General features: G+C 43.5%; 1 protein-coding gene across 1 annotated transcript in view; it reads left to right on the forward strand.

Annotated features, from left to right (window-relative positions):
- Positions 1-22,529, forward strand: part of LOC115118535 (pre-mRNA-processing factor 17-like) — a 43,434-nt gene extending 20,905 nt beyond the window's left edge. The window contains exons 10-15 of the mRNA XM_029647175.2: positions 1,043-1,144; positions 2,416-2,531; positions 2,973-3,106; positions 14,454-14,530; positions 15,570-15,714; positions 21,982-22,529. Coding sequence (XP_029503035.1) covers positions 1,043-1,144; positions 2,416-2,531; positions 2,973-3,106; positions 14,454-14,530; positions 15,570-15,714; positions 21,982-22,159 — 752 coding nt within the window. The 3' untranslated portion in view covers positions 22,160-22,529. The remainder of the gene's footprint in view (positions 1-1,042; positions 1,145-2,415; positions 2,532-2,972; positions 3,107-14,453; positions 14,531-15,569; positions 15,715-21,981) is intronic.
- The last annotated feature ends 1,086 nt before the right edge of the window (positions 22,530-23,615 follow it).

Below are 23,615 nucleotides of genomic sequence, written 5' to 3' on the forward strand. Positions count from 1 at the left end.
AATATGGGTCCAGTGAGTGGTTGGGCTGGCTGGGGACGCGGCGATTCAGACAGTTAGCAGGCCTGTGCTAACAAGCTCACAGTTAGTAGGCCGGGGCTGAGCAAGGTAGCAGTTAGCGGACCGGGGCTCAACAAGCTAGCAGTTAGTTGGCCGAATTAGCAAGCAGGCAGATGGCAAGGGCTAGAAAGTTAGTCTTTGGGGGACGTCGCGATGGGGTGAGTCTGTTTATTCCTCTTCATGCGGTGACATCGATAGACCGGTCGTGGGTCCGGATATTGTAGCCCAGGAGTATGCTTCGGTGGTAGCACAGGAGCTCTGGCTGGGCTAGCTTCAAGCTAAGTGGATGAAAACGCTAGCCAGGAGTAATCATCCGGGGTTGCGGTTAGCTAGTTAGCTAGTTGTGAAGATCCAGCTGAAAATGTTCCGTTTGCGGTGGGAATCCGGGGATAAAAAAAATAAAAATAATAGGTCCGTTATGCTCTGGATAGAGTCGCGTTGTTCGAACTGGCGAGAGCTTTCCGAGCTAAAGGTTAGCTGATGACCAGTTAGCTGATGACCGCTAGCAATAGTTTGCTGGTAGTTAGCTGGCTAGCTTCATTTGAGGGGTTCCGGATCCGAAGTAAATATAAGTACTTTAGAAAAAAAAGCATATCCGCGCTACATTGGGTGAGGCGGGTTGCAGGAGAGTATTTCAAAGTTGAGGTTTAGCAAAAATGTTTTAAAAGATATGCGAAGAAAAATATGTAAAAAAAACTATATATACAAGGGACACGACACTGCTACGCCATCTTGACTTAGTTCCAGTTGTTACAAGAGAGGATAGAGGGGCCTGTATCTTCTTCCTTGATCCTCCCCCTCTTCGCCACTTTGCTTTCTCTCTCTTTCTTACCCTTTTATTTTTTCCGTCTGTGATTTTGATATTCCAACAATTAATGTGATATGACAGGCAGTGGGATCAGGGGGCCAAGACAGAATAACAGAATAGGAAGAATATTTGCATATGTAATGTGTAAGTGTTTCTCTCTTGTCTCTCTCCCTTCAGGCCACAGTAAAGCAGTGCGGGATATCTGCTTCAACAACACTGGGACTCAGTACATGAGTGCAGCCTACGACCGCTACCTCAAACTCTGGGACACAGAGACAGGTCGGTCCAGCCGCGGTTGTGGTGACAAGGATAGAAATGCCACGAACGTTCCACAACGTTGCGCCCTTCTGAACGTAGTTCAGGCCTGGGGACTCACTGAACAGCACACTCGTGGTCATGATATAAATGCCAGAAATAGAGCCGTCATGATTACTTGCTCAGAGAATCATGTCAGTTGTTGTGCCTTACTGAAGGTGGCCAGCGTTGTGGGACATTCAGATTGAAATGTGTTGTGTAGATGTTGGTTCTACCATAAGGACCATGGAGGGTCTCTGCTCCCCCAGGAGATGAACATGTGTTGTGTAGATGTTGGTTCTACCATAAGGACCATGGAGGGTCTCTGCTCCCCCAGGAGATGGAAATGTGTTGTGTAGATGTTGGTTCTACCATAAGGACCATGGAGGGTCTCTGCTCCCCCAGGAGATGGACATGTGTTGTGTAGATGTTGGTTCTACCATAAGGACCATGGAGGGTCTCTGCTCCCCCAGGAGATGGACATGTGTTGTGTAGATGTTGGTTCTACCATAAGGACCATGGAGGGTCTCTGCTCCTCCAGGAGATGGAAATGTGTTGTGTAGATGTTGGTTCTACCATAAGGACCATGGAGGGTCTCTGCTCCCCCAGGAGATGGAAATGTGTTGTGTAGATGTTGGTTCTACCATAAGGACCATGGAGGGTCTCTGCTCCCCCAAGAGATGGAAATGTGTTGTGTAGATGATGGTTCTACCATAAGGACCATGGAGGGTCTCTGCTCCCCCAGGAGATGGAAATGTGTTGTGTAGATGTTGGTTCTACCATAAGGACCATGGAGGGTCTCTGCTCCCCCAGGAGATGGAAATGTGTTGTGTAGATGATGGTTCTACCATAAGGACCATGGAGGGTCTCTGCTCCCCCAGCAGGGGGCAGTACAGAAACAAATCCTCTACTTGTTGCTCTGCAGGACCACTGACTTGTCATAGCACCTTGTTTACTAGTCACTGAGCTGTAGGGTTAGGGCCCATTCCATGTACATGTAGTCAACTTGTATTGGCCTATTGTAATGAGGATTCTTGATATTGTCAATTGCATTGACAGAGTTGGATTCGACAAATCTGATTTGATTGACAGAATGGCACACCGGCAAGTTATGGCTGGCTACAGGTGGTGGTCCTCCCACAGAGATTCTATTCATGAATATGTCATTCTATGGTTTCTGTACTATATTGAAGACATTGTGTGTTGCAGACGGTCAGTGTGGGTTGTTCTGAAACATGTCAACTCTCACTCCACAGGCCAGTGCATTTCCCGCTTCACAAACCGGAAGGTGCCGTACTGCGTCAAGTTCAACCCAGATGAGGACAAGCAGAACCTTTTTGTGGCCGGCATGTCTGATAAGAAGATCGTTCAGGTACTGTCATTACACACACACACACACTACCTAGAGGCTGATCAATATGAGACAGGAGTGTATTTCATGCTCCGTGGGCTCCAGGACTAGAGCAAGTTATTCATCTTGGGAAATGTAGAGAGCGAGGACAGAGCAGAGAGAGACAGAAAGAGAGATCTGTGAAAGACAACAACCCACTGAGACCAGTCCCTTCTCTGGAAAAGCAATTAAAAACTGCTCCTGGGATAAATTAATGAGTCTGTAAAAGGGCAATCGTCTGCCCCCTAATTACGTTGCATACATTACACTGTACATTTTGTTGTGTGTGTTCTAGTGTTTGTCTGTGACAGGAGTGTGTGTTGTGTAATTATTTTTCCCATAGCTAATATACCTGTGTGTGTGTAACCTGTTTCAATTTGTATACATTTACTTATTTTCTATCTCACCCCCCCTCTCTCTCAGTGGGACGCAAGGACAGGGGAGGTGGTTCAGGAGTATGACCGTCACCTGGGCGCGGTCAACACCATCACGTTCGTGGATGAGAACCGCCGTTTTGTCAGCACGTCAGATGACAAGTCCCTCCGCGTGTGGGAGTGGTGAGTAACTGCTGAGCTTTTTACCGGCACCCTACCACTGTGTTGGCCTGAATCAGCACAGTTATGAAATGAGGAGGATTCAACAACATTGTTGGTGAGTAGCATCAAGCATCACTCCTGGTATTATGCCTCATTTCCATATTATACTGTATCTCCGGCATGTACATTAGAGCCAACAGCTTGTCCTGACAGTCTTCTAGATACCTCTGCAAACTGAACTCATTGCCAAAGAGTGTTTAACAAGTGATGAAGTGCAAATGAGAGTGGTGGAGGAATGTATTTGGTTGACTGGGTTGGGGTGCTATGGGTGGGAAGGTCATGGGAAGTTTAAGTACCGTTCATTTTGATGTAAAGTCCTCTCGTCTTCTAGCTTGTCATTTCAGGGTCTTACCTACCAGCTCTTATTCCTCTGTCATATTTATTTATTCGCTTATGACTTGTTTAGCTAGATTATTTTGCCAGGAAAAATAAGTATTTTCAATCACCAAGCCCGGCGAGAATGACTTGCAAATTAGCTTGGTTCCCAAGGCGATTAACAAATGCTGTTGTTTACCTCGCTAACTTGATAAATATTTAAGACCCGGTGACTAAGGACAGAAGTTTCACCGGGTTTCTTAGAGGGAATGTTTTATTAGAAGAACACATATTAAATGAAATGCCCTCCGTTTCCCATCATTTGTGTTCCTTTCTGTAATATCCGGTTGGTGTGTGTTTTAAGCAGTAGGATAGACTGGTAAGGAGTGGGTGCCAGGGATGCCAGCTGTGGCTTTAGTAGTGTAGTCTGGAGAGGGAGTGGGCTTGGTCGGTGTGAAGGGAGCATTATGCATTCTTGCTAGTATGCCTAATATGGCTATATGTGAGTGAAGGGGTTGAATGCACCGCCATCTGTTAGGTCTCTGTTGCAGTTTTTACAGTTTATTAGAGACACTGTACTTGTTAGCTTTTACGATAGAATGTGCTCGTTAGTGTTGTCACAATACCAGCATTTTTACTTCGATGACAGGTTTAGTATCACGAGACTCGATACCAAAACGATCCCACATCAAAAACAAAGGCCTATTAGCCAAAGTCCCAGTTCCAGACATATAAACTCAGCTACTGCTCTGTTCACTGGATCCAGACATATAAACTCATCTACTGCTCTGTTCACTGGATCCAGACATATAAACTCAGCTACTGCTGTGTTCACTGGATCCAGACATATAAACTCAGCTACTGCTGTGTTCACTGGATCCAGACATATAAACTCAGCTACTGCTGTGTTCACTGGATCCAGACATATAAACTCAGCTACTGCTGTGTTCACTGGATCCAGACATATAAACTCAGCTACTGCTCTGTTCAATCGTTGGCCATCTTTTGAGTTCAATGTCATTACATTTGAAAATGTGTATTTACATGTTTTTTATAGACTGCCATGTATGCAATAATTCATCAATTATACTATCATACAAGCAATTTGACTTTGGTAAAAACAATCTAACTACAAAACAACAATGGTAATAATTTATTCGAATGGTGAATCTGTATGATAAACAAGATGTAGGTCTATTCACAATACAGGTGAATACATATTATTCAATAGGGGTGTGTGCATGCATTGAGTTATTGAGCTTGTTTTAGTGGGTTTCATGGAGCCACAGATGACAAACAATCCCTCCCATTTTGGACTTATTTTACTGGCAACTGCTAGGATTATTTTATTGTACTGATTAACAACATTTGCATAAAAGAAGCAATCTCTTATTTTATAAAGGTGTGCACTGTCTCTAAGAAAGTAATGACGTCATTCACTGAGGCAGAACATGGCGGTGTAATCTGCCTTTGGCTATGTAATCTAGTGGAAACCAGACTGGAGGCGAGGGAGACGAAGAAGTTAATTTGTTTTTGGTGGCGAGGGAGACAAAGTGAATTAATAAAGTTTTCGGTGACAATCAGCTTTGAAATCAGCATTTTTTATGTTATAGTTTGCATATGATCACAAACAAAGTACCAGGGTAGTGAATTGATGTTTGCTTCAGCTGTAAGCTGGCAAGGAAAGTTAGCCTTTTGCAAACAGTAAGGAACCGTTTCAATATTTCTACATGCCATTATTCAAATGTGTTAACCCTATCAGTCCCAAGCCCTCAGCAAAAAGCTTTTCATTTATATGACTATAATTTATCTGTATTTCCAGCCCTTATATTTAGCCTCACAATGAAGTAGTTTACCGTGATCTTGGCTGTGTGTTTTTGGCTGTGTGTGTTTTTGTGACTAGGCTCTGACCTAACATAATCATATGGTGTGCTTTCGCTGTAAAGCCTTTTGTAAATTGGACACGATGGGTAGATTAACAAGAAGTTAAGCTTTAAATTTGTGTATTGCACTTGTGAATGTATGAAAGTGACATATTTCAAAAAAAGATATTTAGAAAGTTAGCGGAAACCCTAGCCGTAAGAAGTTTAACCAATAATTTGTCATCAAAGTCAGTGCTGAGTGCCCTTCTCTCTGTGCATGGTGAACGTCAGTAATTAACTTGTTCTCTGAACAATAGCGTTATCCTTTCGGAAAAGCTGACCACGACTCCATTTTGTTGCTCCCTGCCTACAGACAGAAACTAAAACAAGAAGCTCCCGCGCTCAGTTCTGTTCAATGCTGGTCCGACCAGTCTGATTCCACACTTCAAGACTGCTTCGATCACGTGGACTGGGATATGTTCCGCATTACTTCCAACAACAACACTGACGAATATGCTGATTCGGTGACCGAGTTCATTAGAAAGTGCATTGACGATGTTGTTCCCATAGCAACGATTAAAACATTCCCAAACCAGAAACCGTGGATTGATGGCAGCATTCGCGTGAAACTGAAAGCGCGAACCACTGCTTTTAACCAGGGCAAGGTGACCGGAAACATGACCGAATACAAACAGTGTAGCTATTCCCTCCGCGGCAATCAAACAAGCTAAGCATCAGTATAAAGAAAAAGTAGAGTCACAATTCAACGGCTCAGACACAAGAGGTATGTGGCAGGGTCTACAGTCAATCACGGATTACAAAAGGAAAACCAGCCCTGTCACGGACCAGGATGTCTTGCTCCCAGGCAGACTAACTTTGCCCGATTTTTTGCCCGATTTGAGGACAATACAGTGCCACTGACACGGCCCGCAACCAAAACCTGCGGACTCTCCTTCACTGCAGCCGAGTAAAACATTTAAACACGTTAACCCTCGCAAGGCTGCAGGCTCAGACGGCATCCCAAGCCGTGTCCTCAGAGCATGCGCAGACCAGCTGGCTGGTGTGTTTACGGACATATTCAATCAATCCTTATCCCAGTCTGTTGTTCCCACATGCTTTAAGAGGGCCACCATTGTCCCTGTTCCCAAGAAAGCTAAGATAACTGAGCTAAACGACTACCACCCCGTAGCACTCACTTCCGTCATCATGAAGTGCTTTGAGAGACTAGTCAAGGACCATATCACCTCTACCCTACCTGACACCCTAGACCCACTCCAATTTGCTTACCGCCCAAATAGGTCTACAGACGATGCAATCTCAACCACACTGCACACTGCCCTAACCCATCTGGACAAGAGGAATACCTATGTGAGAATGCTGTTCATCGACTACAGCTCAGCATTTAACACCATAGTACCCTCCAAACTCGTCATCAAGCTCGAGACCCTGGGTCTCGACCCCGCCCTGTGCAACTGGGTACTGGACTTCCTGACGGGCTGCCCAAAGGTGGTGAGGGTAGGTAACAACATCTCCACCCCGCTGATCCTCAACACTCGGGCCCCACAAGGGTGCGTTCTGCGCCTTCTCCTATACTCCCTGTTCACCCACGACTGCGTGGCCATGCACGCCTCCAACTCAACTCAAGTTTGCGGATGACACTACAGTGGTAGGCTTGATAACCAACAATGACGAGACGGCCTACAGGGAGGAGGTGAGGGCCCTCGGAGTGTGGTGTCAGGAAAATAACCTCACGCAACGTCAACAAAACAAAGGAGATGATTGTGGACTTCAGGAAACAGCAGAGGGAGCACCCCCATATCTACATCGATGGGACAGTAGTGGAGAGGGTAGTAAGTTAAGTTCCTCAGCGTACACATCACAGACAAACTGAATTGGTCCACCCACACAGCAGACAGCGTCGTGAAGAAGGCGCAGCAGCGCCTCTTCAACCTCAGAAATTCGGCTTGTCACCAAAAGCACTCACAAACTTCTACAGATGCACAATCGAGAGCATCCTGGCGGGCTGTATCACCGCCTGGTACGGCAACTGCTCCGCCCTCAACCGTAAGGCTCTCCAGAGGGTAGTGAGGTCTGCACAACGCATCACCGGGGGCAAACTACCTGCCCTCCAGGACACCTACAGGACACCTACACCACCCGATGTTACAGGAAGGCCATAAAGATCATCAAGGACAACAACCACCCGAGCCACTGCATGTTCACCCTGCTATCATCCAGAAGGCGAGGTCAGTACAGGTGCATCAAAGCAGGGACCGAGAGACTGAAAAACAGCTTCTATCTCAAGGCCATCAGACTGTTAAACAGCCACCATTAACATTGAGTGGCTGCTGCCAACACACTGACACAATTCCAGCCACTTTAATAATGGGAATTGATGGAAATTGATGTAAAATATATCACTAGCCACTTTAAACAATGCTACTTAATATAATGTTTACATACCCTACATTACTCATCTCGTATATATATATATGTATATACTGTACTCTATCATCTACTGCATCTTTATGTAATACATGTATCACTAGCCACTTTAAACTATGCCACTTTGTTTACATACCCTACATTACTCATCTCATATGTATATACTGTACTCGATACCATCTACTGCATCTTGCCTTTGCCGTTCTGTACCATCACTCATTCATATATCTTATTGTACATATTCTTTATCCCTTTACACTTGTGTGTATAAGGTAGTAGTTTTGGAATTGTTAGGTTAGATTACACATTGGTTATTACTGCATTGTCGGAACTAGAAGCACAAGCAGTTCGCTACACTCGCATTAACATCTGCTAACCGTGTGTATGTAACATACATTTGATTTGATATTTTGTCATTAAATTCTCCATCGTTTTTACTAAGAACAGCAGCTAACTGATTGGGCGGCTCAGCAGAGAGGGCTTTACTATTTTTAGGCAGTGGAATTACTTGAGCTTCCTTCCATGCCTGTGGACACACTCCTTTAGGCTTTGGTTAAATATATAGCAAATAAATAGGGGTGGCAATACCTTCTGCTACCATTCTCAATAGTTTCCTATTAAGGTTGTCTATATCTGGTGGGTTATCATTATTGATGGATAACAATAGTTTTTCCATCTCTCCCACACTAATGACCAAATTCAAAACTGTGATTTCTTTCATTATTAGATATTTTATACAAAAATATGTTCACTGTTCAATGTTGTCATTTCACTGATCTTTCTTATCTCTTAGATATAGGACAGACACTTCAGAACAAACTTGCTTCAGATTTTTTTCATGCTTAACAGTTTCCCGTGTGTATCAAGAATGGTCCACCACCCAAAGGACATTCAGCCAACTTGACACAACTGTGGGAAGCATTGGCTTCAACATGGGCCTTTATCCCTGTGGAACACTTTCGACACCTTGTAGAGTCATGCCCCGATGAATTGAGTCTGTTCTGGGGTCAAAAGGTAGGGGGGGTGCAACTCAATATTAGGAAGGTGTTCCTAATGGTCGTTATACTCAGTATATATTAATATGAACTATTCTTAGCCCTTTCCCGGGTAGCTTATCGGAGAAAGACAGACATAAAAATATTGTTTATATCAGGCAGTGAGTGTCAGTTGGTTTATGTGTGTGATGTTGGTCTGAAGCTACTGACCTGGAATCTTGGCTCTTTCACTCCTCCCAGGCTTTTGGGAGGGAGGGTGGGCAAATGAGCTTGTCGTAACGTAGGCTTTTCATTGCGGAGGTAAACAATGCCCCCACGCTTTCATAGCTGGGATACGTTCTTTCCACCTCTTGCGCACAGCTTCAGCGAAGTCCTCGTTGAGGAAGATGTTGGTTGCTCTCAAATTCTTGGCTGTCTCCAGAACAGCCATCTTGTCTTTGAACCTTAAACGCAACTACTGTCAGCCTGGGTCTGCCACCTGGGCGGGTTACATGTTTTTCAGTCCTGTGAGTACGCTCCACCTCAATGATCCATCTGCAGCTTTTCGCTGATCATTTATCTCACTTTCTCCTCAGACTCTGTCCAGGTCTCATGAGGAGACTCTGGTATGCCATCCACGGACTCTGTCCAGGTCTCATGAGGAGACTCTGGTATGCCATCCACGGACTCTGTCCAGGTCTCATGAGGAGACTCTGGTATGCCATCCACCGACTCTGTCCAGGTCTCATGAGGAGACTCTGATATGCCATCCACGGACTCTGTCCAGGTCTCATGAGGAGACTCTGATATGCCATCCACCGACTCTGTCCAGGTCTCATGAGGAGACTCTGATATGCCATCCACGGACTCTGTCCAGGTCTCATGAGGAGACTCTGGTATGCCATCCACGGACTCTGTCCAGGTCTCATGAGGAGACTCTGATATGCCATCCACGGACTCTGTCCAGGTCTCATGAGGAGACTCTGGTATGCCATCCACGGACTCTGTCCAGGTCTCATGAGGAGACTCTGATATGCCATCCACCGACTCTGTCCAGGTCTCATGAGGAGACTCTGGTATGCCATCCACGGACTCTGTCCAGGTCTCATAAGGAGACTCTGATATGCCATCCACCGACTCTGTCCAGGTCTCATGAGGAGACTGATATGCCATCCACGGACTCTGTCCACGTCTCATGAGGAGACTCTGATATGCCATCCACGACAATGTTATTCCTTCTGGATTGTCCCTCTAGATCAGGGATCATCAACTAGATTTCTTGAGGGAATGACCAGGGGGACAGAAAATAATTACAAATCATTTGTAGACTGCACAGGAGGTTGGTGGCCCCTTAATTCATTGGGGAGAACAGGCAGGCCCGTGGTAATGGCTGGGGCAGAACAGGTGCAATAGTATCAAATACATCAAACACATGGTTACCATGTGTCAGATGCCTTTTCATTCGCTCTGTTCCAGCCATTTATTGTGAGCCGTCCTCTCCTGAGCAGCCTCCACTGATAGATTCCAAATTGATCGCAAGAAACCTAAACAGATATAACGTTTGACTAAAACATCATCATTTCAAATCTTGCTTACATTTGTATATGATCACATATATCTCTCCTTTATACGCGGGAATACTTTAGAACAGATTTCAAAAATTAAAATCACTTGGAGCTGATTTGCTGGTGTTTTTACAGTCTTATAGCCAACGATAAAAAAAATATATATAACAGTTGTTTTTTGCTCAGGGAACTTTGGGGACCAAATAAAATCATCCGTGGGCTGAATGGCCACCAGTTGGGGAACCTTGCGCTAGTCGTTTTTCCCAGTCATCTGTAATAATGATTCACAGACAGTGCTGATGTCATCTCCCGTGGACTTAGTTTGTTGTCATCTTGCAGCACGTCTCTTTTAGGACATCCACCTCTCCCCGGGAGAACTGCAAACTGTTCTTTAGGTCTTGGACGATCTGATCAGAGGTCCATTCTTTTGTTAGTTGAGTCCACCAGTATTTTGACAAAGCTCTTTAAGCCATTGTAACAATAGCTTGTAGGCATCTTTTTGTTGATTCCAGCAAGCACAGCACATCGTGCCAATGAAAACCGCAACAAACAGCAGGGATTTAAACAGCCACAAGCCAGAGGCTATCTGCAGTCCCAGCCACAAGGGCTAAATGCATCGTGGGCTGTGTTCAAACTGTCAAGGAATTCTGGCTAGCATGATAGCTAGCAGTTAGGCAGGCTGCTTTGCCAAGCAGCAGCTCTTCAGACTTTTAGGGGTTGGCACTGTCCCAGCAACTTAGGCTAACTGTGTTGCGGGACCCAAATGAAACGAGTAGCTCTCCCTCGTTCTGTATTCGACATGCGTCGCTCTATGAAGCATGATTGTTTGCATGAGTGAGTGGAGAGCTAACAATGCTGCCCAGACAGCTCTAGCAATGAATGAGTGATGGCTGAGATCTTTTTAACATGTACATTTTGATATCCGCACTTGCTTCGCCCTTATGTTGGTGTTAGCAAGCAGTCTATATAGTGCTAGGTATCAACAGCCAATCCAGTTCGGGCTGGAAACTATAGTGAGCTTCGATTGGTCAATAGCAACTTGATGCCACGGTGTATGCGACAAAAGTTCAGCTTTCCCTGTTCACGCTCCCTTGTTTAATCTTCCCAACGTGCTCAATGGATTTCCAGTGGAAGTGACGCAGTGAAGGCATTTTGCTCTTGGGGCTATGAAGTGGCTGCACTGATAGGCGGCGTTGATCCTCTCTCACTTTTGAGAATGTTGAGTATTTGAGTGAATTGCACACTCATTAGGAGTCCTCCCAGGGGCTTTAGGAGTGTAATGTGGGAGCTGGAGGGGTTTGTTATGGTGGAGAGAAGACGCTGGGCCAACGAGAGGCTTTACTGCCCCCCACCCCCCTCTCCCTCTGTGACAGCTCAGATGGTAGGATTAGGGAGAGCTCAACCACCAATCTCAGCTGAATTAGGCAGAAATAAACATGGAGTCACATCACTGACACAAAGATGGAGAGGGAGGGTAAGCTGAGGGATTTGGAACTACAGACGGACTCCTTGTTAGTCACACACAAACACAGCACATGCACTCCATTGTGGCCCTCTTGTGCACACACACATACAGAGTGAAGAGCTCTCTAGGTGGTTGGCTGTCAGCAGCTGAGGTATATTAGTTGGGGATGTGGAGACTGAGTGTATGGGCTGTGCTGGGCACGGTTTAGAATCAATACAATGTAACACACACACACGAGAGAGTTAGTGCTAACCTTCCCCTGGTGGCTACAGTCTCTGCACCCCCTTATGGATCCATTAGACAAGACACTGGTGAGGGGGTAAGATAAAAACCAGGCACAATTTCATTAGTCCACACTGTAGCAAAACATTTTGCAATGGCAAATGACCAGTTCTCATTGGACAAATCCACATAGTCCCTTCTTATTTCAACCCGTTTTCTTACGTTTGATGCGTAAATTAAATACGACCCAGGCCTGGTGAATTAGGACTGACTGGGACAGGTAAAGGTATTCAGAAACAACTGCAGCTTCATTAACATACTGGGAGGAAAGAACAGCAGTCCACTCCAAACTATCTGCTTTGTTCTCTCTTTCCCAGCCACGCAGACACATTGAGTTATTTTTAGAGTTCTGAGGGGAGATTTGATACATTCTGTTTGTGTTTAGAGAGTTAGTTTGGCCTGACTCTGCTCTGCTGTGGACATCAGGCAGGGCTGGCTCGGGGGGCCCTTTTGGTGTGTGTTTTAATCCTAAAACTGTCTTCAGGTACAGTAGTTGACTCATGCTTCATGCATTGTAAGTTAGTTGTTTCCTGTAATTCACTCTGGTTTAGGGATGGAGGGTGTCCCTTTCCTTCTGGCCCTGGTTAGGTATAAGTCTAGCTGGTGTTTATGGGGTAGAGCTGTTAGCGCCGTGGCTCTAAACCAGTCCAGCTGTGTGCTATCTGAGAAAGGAAGAGGATGGAGAGATGGCCTCAGTCCAGATAGATAGCCTCCCACTGAGAGCGAGGAGGATCAACTCTTACGCGGTCAACACACCCTCAACACAACAACATTATTCACAGTCATGAGTCACAGTCAATCTTCAGCCTGTCGCTGGTGTCTCTGTCACGGACACTCATCCAGTTAGATCTGCCAGCTGCTCTGTTCACGACAGTGTGTGAGAAGACCATAGAGTTGGATGACGCCATGAAGACCCTAGAACAAAATGCATGATTGACCTCCATTTCACTATCAAACTCAGAGAGGGCAGGGTTGAGAAAGTAGGGAGAGGGGAAAAAGAACGCAGAAAGGGAGAGAGTGGATTTAATTGGATGCTCTTGGCACAGTGTTTAAGCAAACATGGTATGGAAATTCATACCATACCATTTACATATACTGTGCTTTCAGAAAGTATTCAGAGCCCTTGACTTTAAAATCTAGTCAACTGTAACTAGGCCACTCAGGAACATTCAACGTTGTCTTAGTAAGCAACTCCAGAATATGTTTGGCCTTTCAGGTTGTTGTCCTGCTGAAAGGTGAATTCATCTCCCAGTGTCTGGTGGAAAGTTAACTGAACCAGGTTTACCTCTAGGTTTTTGCATGTACTTATCTCTGTTCTGTTTCTTTTCATCCCCAAAAAACTATGTTCAATTCTTACTTCTTACAATAGTGCCTTATTGCAAACTAAAATATTCCATGTTTTGGAATATTTTTATTCTGTACAGGCTTGCTTTTCACATTTGTCATTTAGGTTAGTATTGTGGAGTAACTACAATGTTGTTGATCCATCCTCAGTTTTCTCCTATCACAGCCATTAAACTCTGTTACTGTTTTAAAGTCACCATTGGCCTCATGGTGAAATCCCTGAGCAGTTTCCTTCCTCTCCGGATACTGAGTTAGGAAGGACGCCTGTATTTTTGTAGTAACTGGGTGTATTGATACACCATCCAAAGTGTAATTCATAACTTCACCATGCTCAAAGGGATATTCAATGTCTACTTTTGTTTTACCCCTCTACAAATAGGTGCCCTTTTTTGCGAGGCATTGGACAACCTTCCTGGTCTTTGTGGCTGAATCTGTGTTTGAAATTCAGTGTTTGCCTGCGGGGTCTTACAGACAATTGTATGTGTGGGGTACAGAGATGAGGTAGTCATTCAAAAACCATGTTTAACACTTATTGCACACAGTGTGTAAATTATTTATGTGACGTGTCAAGCACATTTTTACTCCTGAACTTATTTAGAAAATGGATGTCTAACAAAGGGCTTTAATACTTACAAGACATTTCACATTTCATTTGTAATTCATTTGTAAACATTATTCCACTTTGACATTATGGGATATTGTGTGTAGATCAGTGACAAAAATGTCTACATTTAACCCATTTGAAATTCAGGCTGTAACACAATGTGGAAAAAGTCTGGGGGTGTGAATACTTTCTGAAGGCACTGTATCTGTAATGCCAACCGTGTCTGGATCTGAACTGTTTGGTCAACAGTATAGCTTTGATCCTCAGCTAGAATTACGTCTTTCCAGGCGCCAGCTGCATTGCGTGACTTTCAATGTTTCCAACGTGAGAGCATTAATGCTAGTTGTCAATACTGATGCCAGTAGTGTCATGGCTGACCTCTGGACTATTCTCGACCGTACCCTGACCGTACTCTAACCGTTTTGTGACCGTGCTGCGTTTGTGTTTTACAGGGACATTCCCGTGGACTTCAAATACATCGCAGAGCCCAGTATGCACTCTATGCCTGCTGTAACGCTTTCACCCAATGGTGAGTGGACACACACATACACACACACACACACAGCTTTTTATTTGACCCATTCCCCTCCTTCATACCCTTCCCCTCCATCTCCCCCATTCTCTCTTCCCCATATCTCCCTCTGAGCTGTGTTCATATATTTGTCCTGACATGAATTGTTTGTCATTAGTCTAAATAACAGATGAACTCTCACTGGGAGAGCAGCCCACTCCACTCTGTCCCCCACAGCAGCCCTAGCTGGGACTGCTGCGTATGGAGCTTTTCTTCCGCTCGACTCCTTATTTTCGCTCCAGTTTTACAAAAGAGAGCCCAGTTGTATTTATCCGTTTCTCATCCACCTACAGCGGTTGTCATTTTGAGATAATGGCATCCCTTTATGTGGGTTTGTTTGGGAGGCACTTGGAAAGGGAGGACACACATGCACACAAACAGTGGAGCGGGTGTACACGCAGTGGAGCACACACTGTTACTGAGTCCTAGTGTCTGTGTAGAGAGACAGGAGGGTTGCTAGCTAACAGAATGTCTGTGAAGCTGACATCAAAGTTGTGTCCCAAATCGCACCCTATTGAACAGGGCCCAAAGTAGTGCACTATATACAGAGAAAAGGGTGCCACTTGGGACCTAGCCCAAGTCAGCACACGGTCATCAAAAGTATTTTCATTCTTTCCAAAGTGATTGTCTTCATCTTTCTCTCTCAGGCGGTTACAGAGAAGAGCTGCTAGTGTCTACTGGGGTGGTCCACTCCCACGGGCCTGAATAACACAGACCATAATACCTAGCTTTCCGTTCAGCTCAACCAACCTGTCTTGTATCACACGCTCAATCTGTTTTACGAGACATTTTTATAGTTTTATCCCGAGCCCCTTGATGCATTGGCTGCGTTTCACACTGTGAAAAAGGTTGATCAGAAAGGTGTTGTTTTGAAGTAACTTGGTCAAGGCCCATTGCTCACTGGAGAAGTCCTGTACCTGCAGGGTCAACCCCTAACATCAGCATGCTCTAACTAAAACTCAGAACTCAAATGTTATTGTATTTTCTCCCACTTTAGGTAAGTGGCTGGCCTGTCAGTCCATGGACAATCAGATCCTGATATTTGGAGCCCAGAACCGTTTCCGTCTGAACAAGAAGAAGATCTTCAAGGGCCACATGGTGGCTGGCTACGCCTGCCAGGTGGACTTCTCCCCAGACATGAGGTAAGACATATCCATCCTATGCAGTACAAACGCTAGCAAAATGGTTTGAAACGGAAACTAGGTGTTTTTTTATTATTCATTTTAAAAAATGACCACAGAAACCATACATAGACAGAATGCAATAGATGGATGCACACAAATTCCAACAAACATCAATGACAACGCACGTTTCCACCACATCCATACCTGTTGCGTTTCTCACTCCAACATTCCCTCTCATTCTTCATACCTGTTACGTTTCTCACTCCAACATTCCCTCTCATTCTTCATACCTGTTGCGTTTCTCACTCCAACATTCCCTCTCATTCTTCATACCTGTTACGTTTCTCACTCCAACATTCCCTCTCATTCTTCATACCTGTTACGTTTCTCACTCCAACATTCCCTCTCATTCTTCATACCTGTTACGTTTCTCACTCCAACATTCCCTCTCATTCTTCATACTTGGGCATTTCCAGTGCATCTAACACTGTCATATGGCCTCATTGTGCTATTATATTTCTCTCTCTAGCCCAGATGTCTTCAATATTTAAATAATAATGCCTTTGATTCATCCACTGTCTTAACGATGGAGGATCATTTGATTTCCAGTTTTTAAGTAGAAGTTCTTTCAAACTGATTGAGAAAAGTATGGCCCAACCAATTGGGTATTTCACTGTACCCTCATATGCCATGTCTTGAAATACGCAGATGGATTAAAAGTAATCTTAAATTGTAAAACTTCTGACAGCCAACTTCCCTCAACATTGCTCTGATGTCAAAGAAGATTTCAAATATACATTCCATGATATGATACTTAAGTTGCATGTATTTGAAAATATCTAAATTGGTCAATCGCTTTTTAATTCTGTGATGGAAATGATATTTTCTATTACCAAGTCAATTCCGTTTTCTATTACTTTAGTTTTCCATGTGGACCAATTTATTGGTGATTCGGAAAAGCTACCCACGGATTGTTCCATAGGGGTGTGTTTTTGGGGAGTGATATTTTTTCTTGTGGAATCCCTGAGATTTTCTTCCATATTATAGTGTTCTTAACTAAGAAGTTGTTAATGTTCTTAGCTTTATCCTTAGAAAATAGACACGTGAAAAGATTTTCGGGGTGAGCATGTGCATCTTCAATATGAACCCATTGTACCTCTTTAGTGCATTTAACTATATGTCACAAGTAAAAGCCTTGGGTGGAGAGTTGATACAATTCCAAGTCTGGAAGGTTAAAACCACCCTCAGACTTAGAGATGAGTTTTATTTGCCCATACAAAGTCATTTATGAGTATACATTTTTTAGAATGACTTCGGTGGGGTAATTGGTGTTACCGAGAATAAATGTAAAAACTTATGAGGCCTGCCATTCTGAAGAGGTTTATTCAGTGCTGCGAAAAAATATTTGCGCACATTCAAATTTTTTAGACTTTTGAATATTTTTGATACTGAATGTTATCAGATCTTCAACCAAAACCTAATATTAGATAAAGGGAACCCGAGTAAACAAATACCACCACAATTACATACTTATTTCATAAACAAAGTTATGCAACACCCAATGCCCCTGTGTGAAAAATTAATTGCCCTCTTACACTCAATCATTGCTTGTGCCACCTTTAGCTGCAATGACTCCAACCAAACACCTCCTGTAGTTGTTCATCAGTCTGTCACGTCACTGTGGAGGAATTTTGTCCCACTCTTCCATACAGAACTGCTTTAACTCAGAGACATTTGTGGGTTTTCATGCATGAACTGTTTGTTTCAAGTCCTGCCACAACATCTCAATTGGGATTAGGTCTGGACTTTGACTAGTTCATTCCAAAACTTCAAATGTTGCATTTTAGCCATTTTCATGTAGACTTTATTGTGTTTTGGATCATTGTCTTGCTGCATGACCCAGCTGTGGACTGATGGCCTAGCGTTCTCCTGTAGAATTATTTGACACAGAGCAGATTTCATGGTTCCTTCTATTAAGGCAAGTTGTCCAGGTCCTGAGGCAGCAAAGCCACCACCATGCTTGACCGTTGGTATAAGGTTCTTACTGTGGAATGATTGGTTTTCGACAGGCATAATGGGACCCATGTTGAGACAGGCGGCAAATACTTTTTCACAAAGCTGTAACTAAGATTTATGGGAAAATTGTTCCATTTAATTAGATCTGCTTTCATATTGTTGAGTAATGAGATAAAGTTATGTTTATATATTTTGTTTTTTTGTTCTTTATTAAGCATCCTATGTAGAAAATATTTTGGGGGGGTCCACTTCAAATGATTGCTTTAGATCATGAGCTATTCTTTTTTTCCCCTTGACATTATTTCAGGTTTTCCACAAAGTTTAGATCCTGAGATATTAGAGTATTCTGAAAATATTTTAAATTACCAATATTGCTGTCAGAAAGTATTCATACCCCTTGACTTTTCCACATTTTGTTGTGTTAAAGCCTGAATTTAAAATTGATACAATTTAGATTTTGTCACACAATACCTCATAATGTCAAAGTGGAATTATATTTTTAGAAATTTTACAAATTCATTAAAAATGAAAAGCTGACATGTCTTGAGTCAATAATTATTCAACCCCTTTGTTATGGCAAGCCTAAATAAGTGCACGATTAATAATGTGCTTAACAAGTCACATGAGTTGCATGGACTCTCTGTGTGCAATAATAGTGTTTAGCATGATTTTTTGAATGACTCCCTCATCTCTGTACCCTACACGTACAACTTATCTGTTAGGTCCCTCAGTCAAGCAGTGAATTTCAACCACAAAGACCAGGGGGATGCCTCATAAAGAAGGGCACCTATTCGTAGATGGGTAAAAAAAAAAAAATAGACATTGCATATCCCTTTGAGCATGGTGCCGTTATTACACTTTGAATTGTGTATCAGTACACCTGTTACTGTAATTTAATTATACCAATATGTTTTCATTAATTGAATTCCCTTCCCTATTTTATGAGAATTTGTAAGATTCTTGTTTGCATAAAATAGACGGAGACCAGTCTTTTCAATAATAGGTAACAGAATTTATTCTCGGAGCGCGCTGCCACGTCACCACGAGCAACAGTTTATATACAGTAACATGTCATTTCATTGCCCCCTAGCACATACACAACACACACAACACAACTGAATTAACTTTTGACCCCTCAACATTATCGATCACCACTTAGCTGACATTTCTAATTAACAGAAAACCTAGGAATGCACTCACTGTCTTATCTAAAACACCCCAGAGCTAAGTTTCGTCAGTTCAACCATAGGTTAACTACCTTATCTGTTTACTTAATCCACAACCCATTTCTTTCTTCCTAGTTGGAATGGTGTTAACTTTAATTACTCCTTGTCCGTGTAACACAATCCCTTCTTATGAACTCATATTCTTAATCAGATATAATAAAACAGAGTATAAGTTTACTTAGTTACAGTTCAATTTAAAATAATTTGTTCAGTCATTTAATCATAATTTTCCTAACAACACCCAAGACAAAGATGCAAGCGTCCTTCCTAACTCAGTTGCCAGAGAGGAAAAAATCCCAGAGACTTCACCATGAGGCGAATGGTGACTTTTAAAATAGTTAGAGTTTAATGGCCGTGATAGGAGAACTGAGGGTGGATCAACAACATTGTAATTACTCCACAATACTAACCTAAATGACAGAGTGAAAATAATACAAATATTCCAAAATATGCATCCTATTTTGCAATAAGACACTAAAGTAAAATTGCAAAACATGTGGCAAAGAAATTAACTTTGTCCGAGTACAAATCATTATGTTTGGGGCAAATCCAACACATCACTGTGTACCACTCGTCATATTTTCAAGCATGGAGGTGGCTACGCCAAGTTATGGGTATGTGTGTCATCTGCAAGGACTAGGGAGTTTTTGGAATAAGAAGAAATGGCATAAAGCTAAGCACAGGCAAAATCCCAGAGGAAAACCTGGTTCAGTCTGCTTTCCAACAGACACAGACAAATTCACCTTTCAGCAGGACAATAACCTAAAACACAAGGCCAAATATACACTTGAGTTGCTTACCAAAATGACAGAATGTTCCTGAGTGTCCCAGTTACAGTTTTGACTTAAATGGGCTTGAAAATCTATGGCAAGAAAATGCCTGTCTACTTATGTAAATCAAGATATTTTAGCGTTTAGTTTTTCATATATATATATATCCCACCTAGTGTGTGTGTGTATATACACTGCTCAAAAAAATAAAGGGGACACTAAAATAACACATCCTAGATCTGAATGAATGAAATATTCTTATTAAATAGTTTTTTCTTTACATAGTTGAATGTGCTGACAACAAAATCACACACATTATCAATGGAAATCAAATTTACTCAAATTTAAAGGGGAAAACCACACTACAGGCTGATCCAACTTTGATGTAATGTCCTTAAAACAAGTCAAAATTAGGCTCAGTAGTGTGTGTGGCCTCCACGTGCCTGTATGACCTCCCTACAACGCCTGGGCATGCTCCTGATGAGGTGGCTGATGGTCTCCTGAGGGATCTCCTCCCAGACCTGGACTAAAGCATCCGCCAACTCCTGGACAGTCTGTGGTGCAAGGTGGCGTTGGTGGATGGAGCGAGACATGATGTCCCAGATGTGCTCAATTGGATTCAGGTCTGGGGAACGGGCGTGCCAGTCCATAGCATCAATGCCTTCCTCTTGCAGGAACTGCTGACACACTCCAGCCACATGAGGTCTAGCATCGTCTTGCATTAGGAGGAACCCAGGGCCAACCGCACCAGCATATGGTCTCACAAGGGGTCTGAGGATCTCATCTCGGTACCTAATGGAAGTCAGGCTACCTCTGGCAAGCACATGAAAAGAAATGCCACCCCACACCATGACTGACCCACCGCCAAACCGGTCATGCTGGAGGATGTTGCAGGCAGCAGAACGTTCTCCACGGTGTCTCCAGACTGTCACGTCTGTCACGTGCTCAGTGTGAACCTGCTTTCATCTGTGAAGAGCACAGGGCGCCAGTGGCGAATTTGCCAATCTTGGTGTTCACAACCCCCACCTGTGGACGTCGGGCCCTCATACACCCTCATGGAGTCTGTTTCTGACCGTTTGAGCAGACACATGCACATTTGTGGCCTGCTGGAGGTCATTTTGCAGGGCTCTGGCAGTGCTCCTCCTTGCACAAAGGCAGAGGTAGCGGTCCTGCTGCTGGATTGTTGCCCTCCTACGGCCTCCTCCACGTCTCCTGATGTACTGGCCTGTCTCCTGGTAGCGCCTCCATGCTCTGGACACTACGCTGACAGACACAGCAAACCTTCTTGCCACAGCTCGCATTGATGTGCCATCCTGGATGAGCTGCACTACCTGAGCCAATTGTGTGGGTTGTAGACTCCGTCTCATGCTACCACTAGTGAAAGCACCGCCAGCATTCAAAAGTGACCAAAACATCAGCCAGGAAGCATAGGAACTGAGAAGTGGTCTGTGGTCACCACCTGCAGAACCACTCCTTTATTGGGGGTGTCTTGCTAATTGCCTATAATTTCCACCTGTTGTCTATTCCATTTGCACAACAGCATGTGAAATTTATTGTCAATCAGTGTTGCTTCCTAAGTGGACAGTTTGATTTCACAGAAGTGTGATTGACTTGGAGTTACATTGTGTTTAAGTGTTCCCTTTATTTTCTTGAGCAGTATGTATGTATGTATGTATGTATATAAATAAATAAAAATGTATACAAATGTTCAAATTCTTCTTCCACTTTGCCATTTCACAGTATTTTATGTAGATTGTTGATGGATAAAAAGACAAATCAATTTTAATCCCACCTTGTAACACAACAAAATGTGGAAAATGTTCTGGGGTGTGAATACTTTCTGAAGGCACGATCAGGAGATCGTCGGCAAATACGTTTTTTTTTTATAGAAGGGGAGCGAGAAGTAGCATCCCCCTAGCAGGTAATATTATGTTTATCTACAAACTGACTCATCTCTACTTCCTTCTGAAACAAGTCCTTCAGTCAGTTAGTGTTTCTGAAGACGTCCTGTACGTAAAGCGCTAACCAGGCCATTTACAGGCACTAATTTTAGCACATACCCCAATTAAGAACCCACTCACCCCTATCAGCAGGTGCCTTCACTTCTCTCCTCTCTTAGTAACCATGGCAACAGCAAGTAACCCCTCCTTTGAGCAGAGACCCAAATTCACACCATCTCATGTGAAATGGAACATGAGTCATTTTTAGCAGGGAGCCTAACCTCCTCCCTCTCTCTCTCCTCCCATCTCTCCATCCCTCTCTCTCTCCTGTAGCTATGTGGTGTCTGGCGATGCGGATGGGAAGCTGAATATCTGGGACTGGAAGACAACCAAGCTGTACCACCGGATCAAGGCCCACGATAAGGTGTGCATCAGTGCCTTGTGGCACCCCCACGAGACTTCCAAGGTCATCACCTGTGGCTGGGACGGACTGATCAAACTCTGGGACTAGAGACATGGGGTGGGGGCTGCAAAGGGATTCCCTCTTTTTAGGGGGAGAGGTGGTCTTTCTGTTATGTACTTTCCCTAATTTAGCGGCAGGCTAAAAGCCATAGGGCTGGTATCTAGTCCTTTTGTAACAGTGTATATTTCTATCCCATCTGAAGAGAGGACAGCGACGTATACATAGAAAGATAAACATTTTCTCCGTGTGTTGTGTTTATAGGGTTCACATCCCTCACATGCGCTCTCTTAATTTCATGTTTTCTGGCTTCTGTTTTAATCAGTGATGTCCGTATCATTCACACAAGATTTTTTATCTTGGAAAATATTCTGTTTTCCAATGTATGTCCCTTTGTGAAATTAAATTTTTTATAAACTTTGCCTGTCAATCTGCTTTCCTTTGGTTAAGTCGTCTTCTACTTCCATCTTTTGCCGTTGGTCAGATATTTCGTCAAGTTTATTAGGATTTCTTATTTTTAGTAACGGTTCCCTTCTCACCATTAAATCCACCCAAACCCCTCTGAAGAGAGAAGTGTAGCCAAGTTGCTATTTCCCTTAGTGTCTTTATAGACATAAAAAAAAATCAGGGGTATACATTTTTCATTTCAAGCCTTAAAATGTAAGCCTGAACCGAGTCTAGAATTGTGTAACAAATTTGGTGACAAAGTAGTTTTAGATCTGCAGTGAGAGGTAAAGGGAGACGGCGAGAGAGGTAAAGGGAGACGGCGAGAGAGGTAAAGGGGGACGGCGAGAGAGGTAAAGGGGGACTTTGGCAAATGAGAGAGGTAAACTGGGGGGACGGCGAGAAGAGAGGTAAAGGGAAGTTGACGGCTGGATTGACATTTTCTATTATTATTCAAATTGTGAAGAGAGGTAAATCTGCTCATTATAGGGGATCTTTGGTATTCGAGAGAGGTAAAGGGGGACGTATTTTCAAAGTCCCAGTTTAATGTGAAATGAGGTAAACGAGTGAGGAGGATTGAGGCGATTCTTCACAGAGAGGTCAAAAGTTTGGGGGACATGGAATCATGTAGAGAGAGGTCAAAGGGGGACGTTTCAACCAGCTTTATGAGAGTCAGGTAAAGTAAGGGGATCCATATTATGGCAAGAAGAGCTCAAATAAGCAAAGAGGTAAAGGGGGCAGTCTGATGAGCCGAAAGAGAGGTTCCAAAGTCTTTGGAGACGGCGATTGAGTCAATCTCAACCTTTCTGACTCCATCGTTCTTTCTCTCTGCAGCTCTCCCAACTACTTTGTCACCAAATGTATTACACAATTCTAAACTGGGTTCAGGCTTACATTTTAAGGATTAATACATTCTGAAAACTTTCAATTAGAAATTAATACCCCTGATCTTTTGATGCTGCTATGAAGGCACTAGCGACTTGGCAACACTACTCTTTTCAGAGGGGGTTTATGTGGATTTAATGGTGAGAAGAGAACCGTTACTAAAGAGAATAAGCGAGAA

This window comes from Oncorhynchus nerka, linkage group LG13, assembly GCF_034236695.1.
Source record: "Oncorhynchus nerka isolate Pitt River linkage group LG13, Oner_Uvic_2.0, whole genome shotgun sequence".
Lineage (NCBI taxonomy): Eukaryota > Metazoa > Chordata > Actinopteri > Salmoniformes > Salmonidae > Oncorhynchus > Oncorhynchus nerka.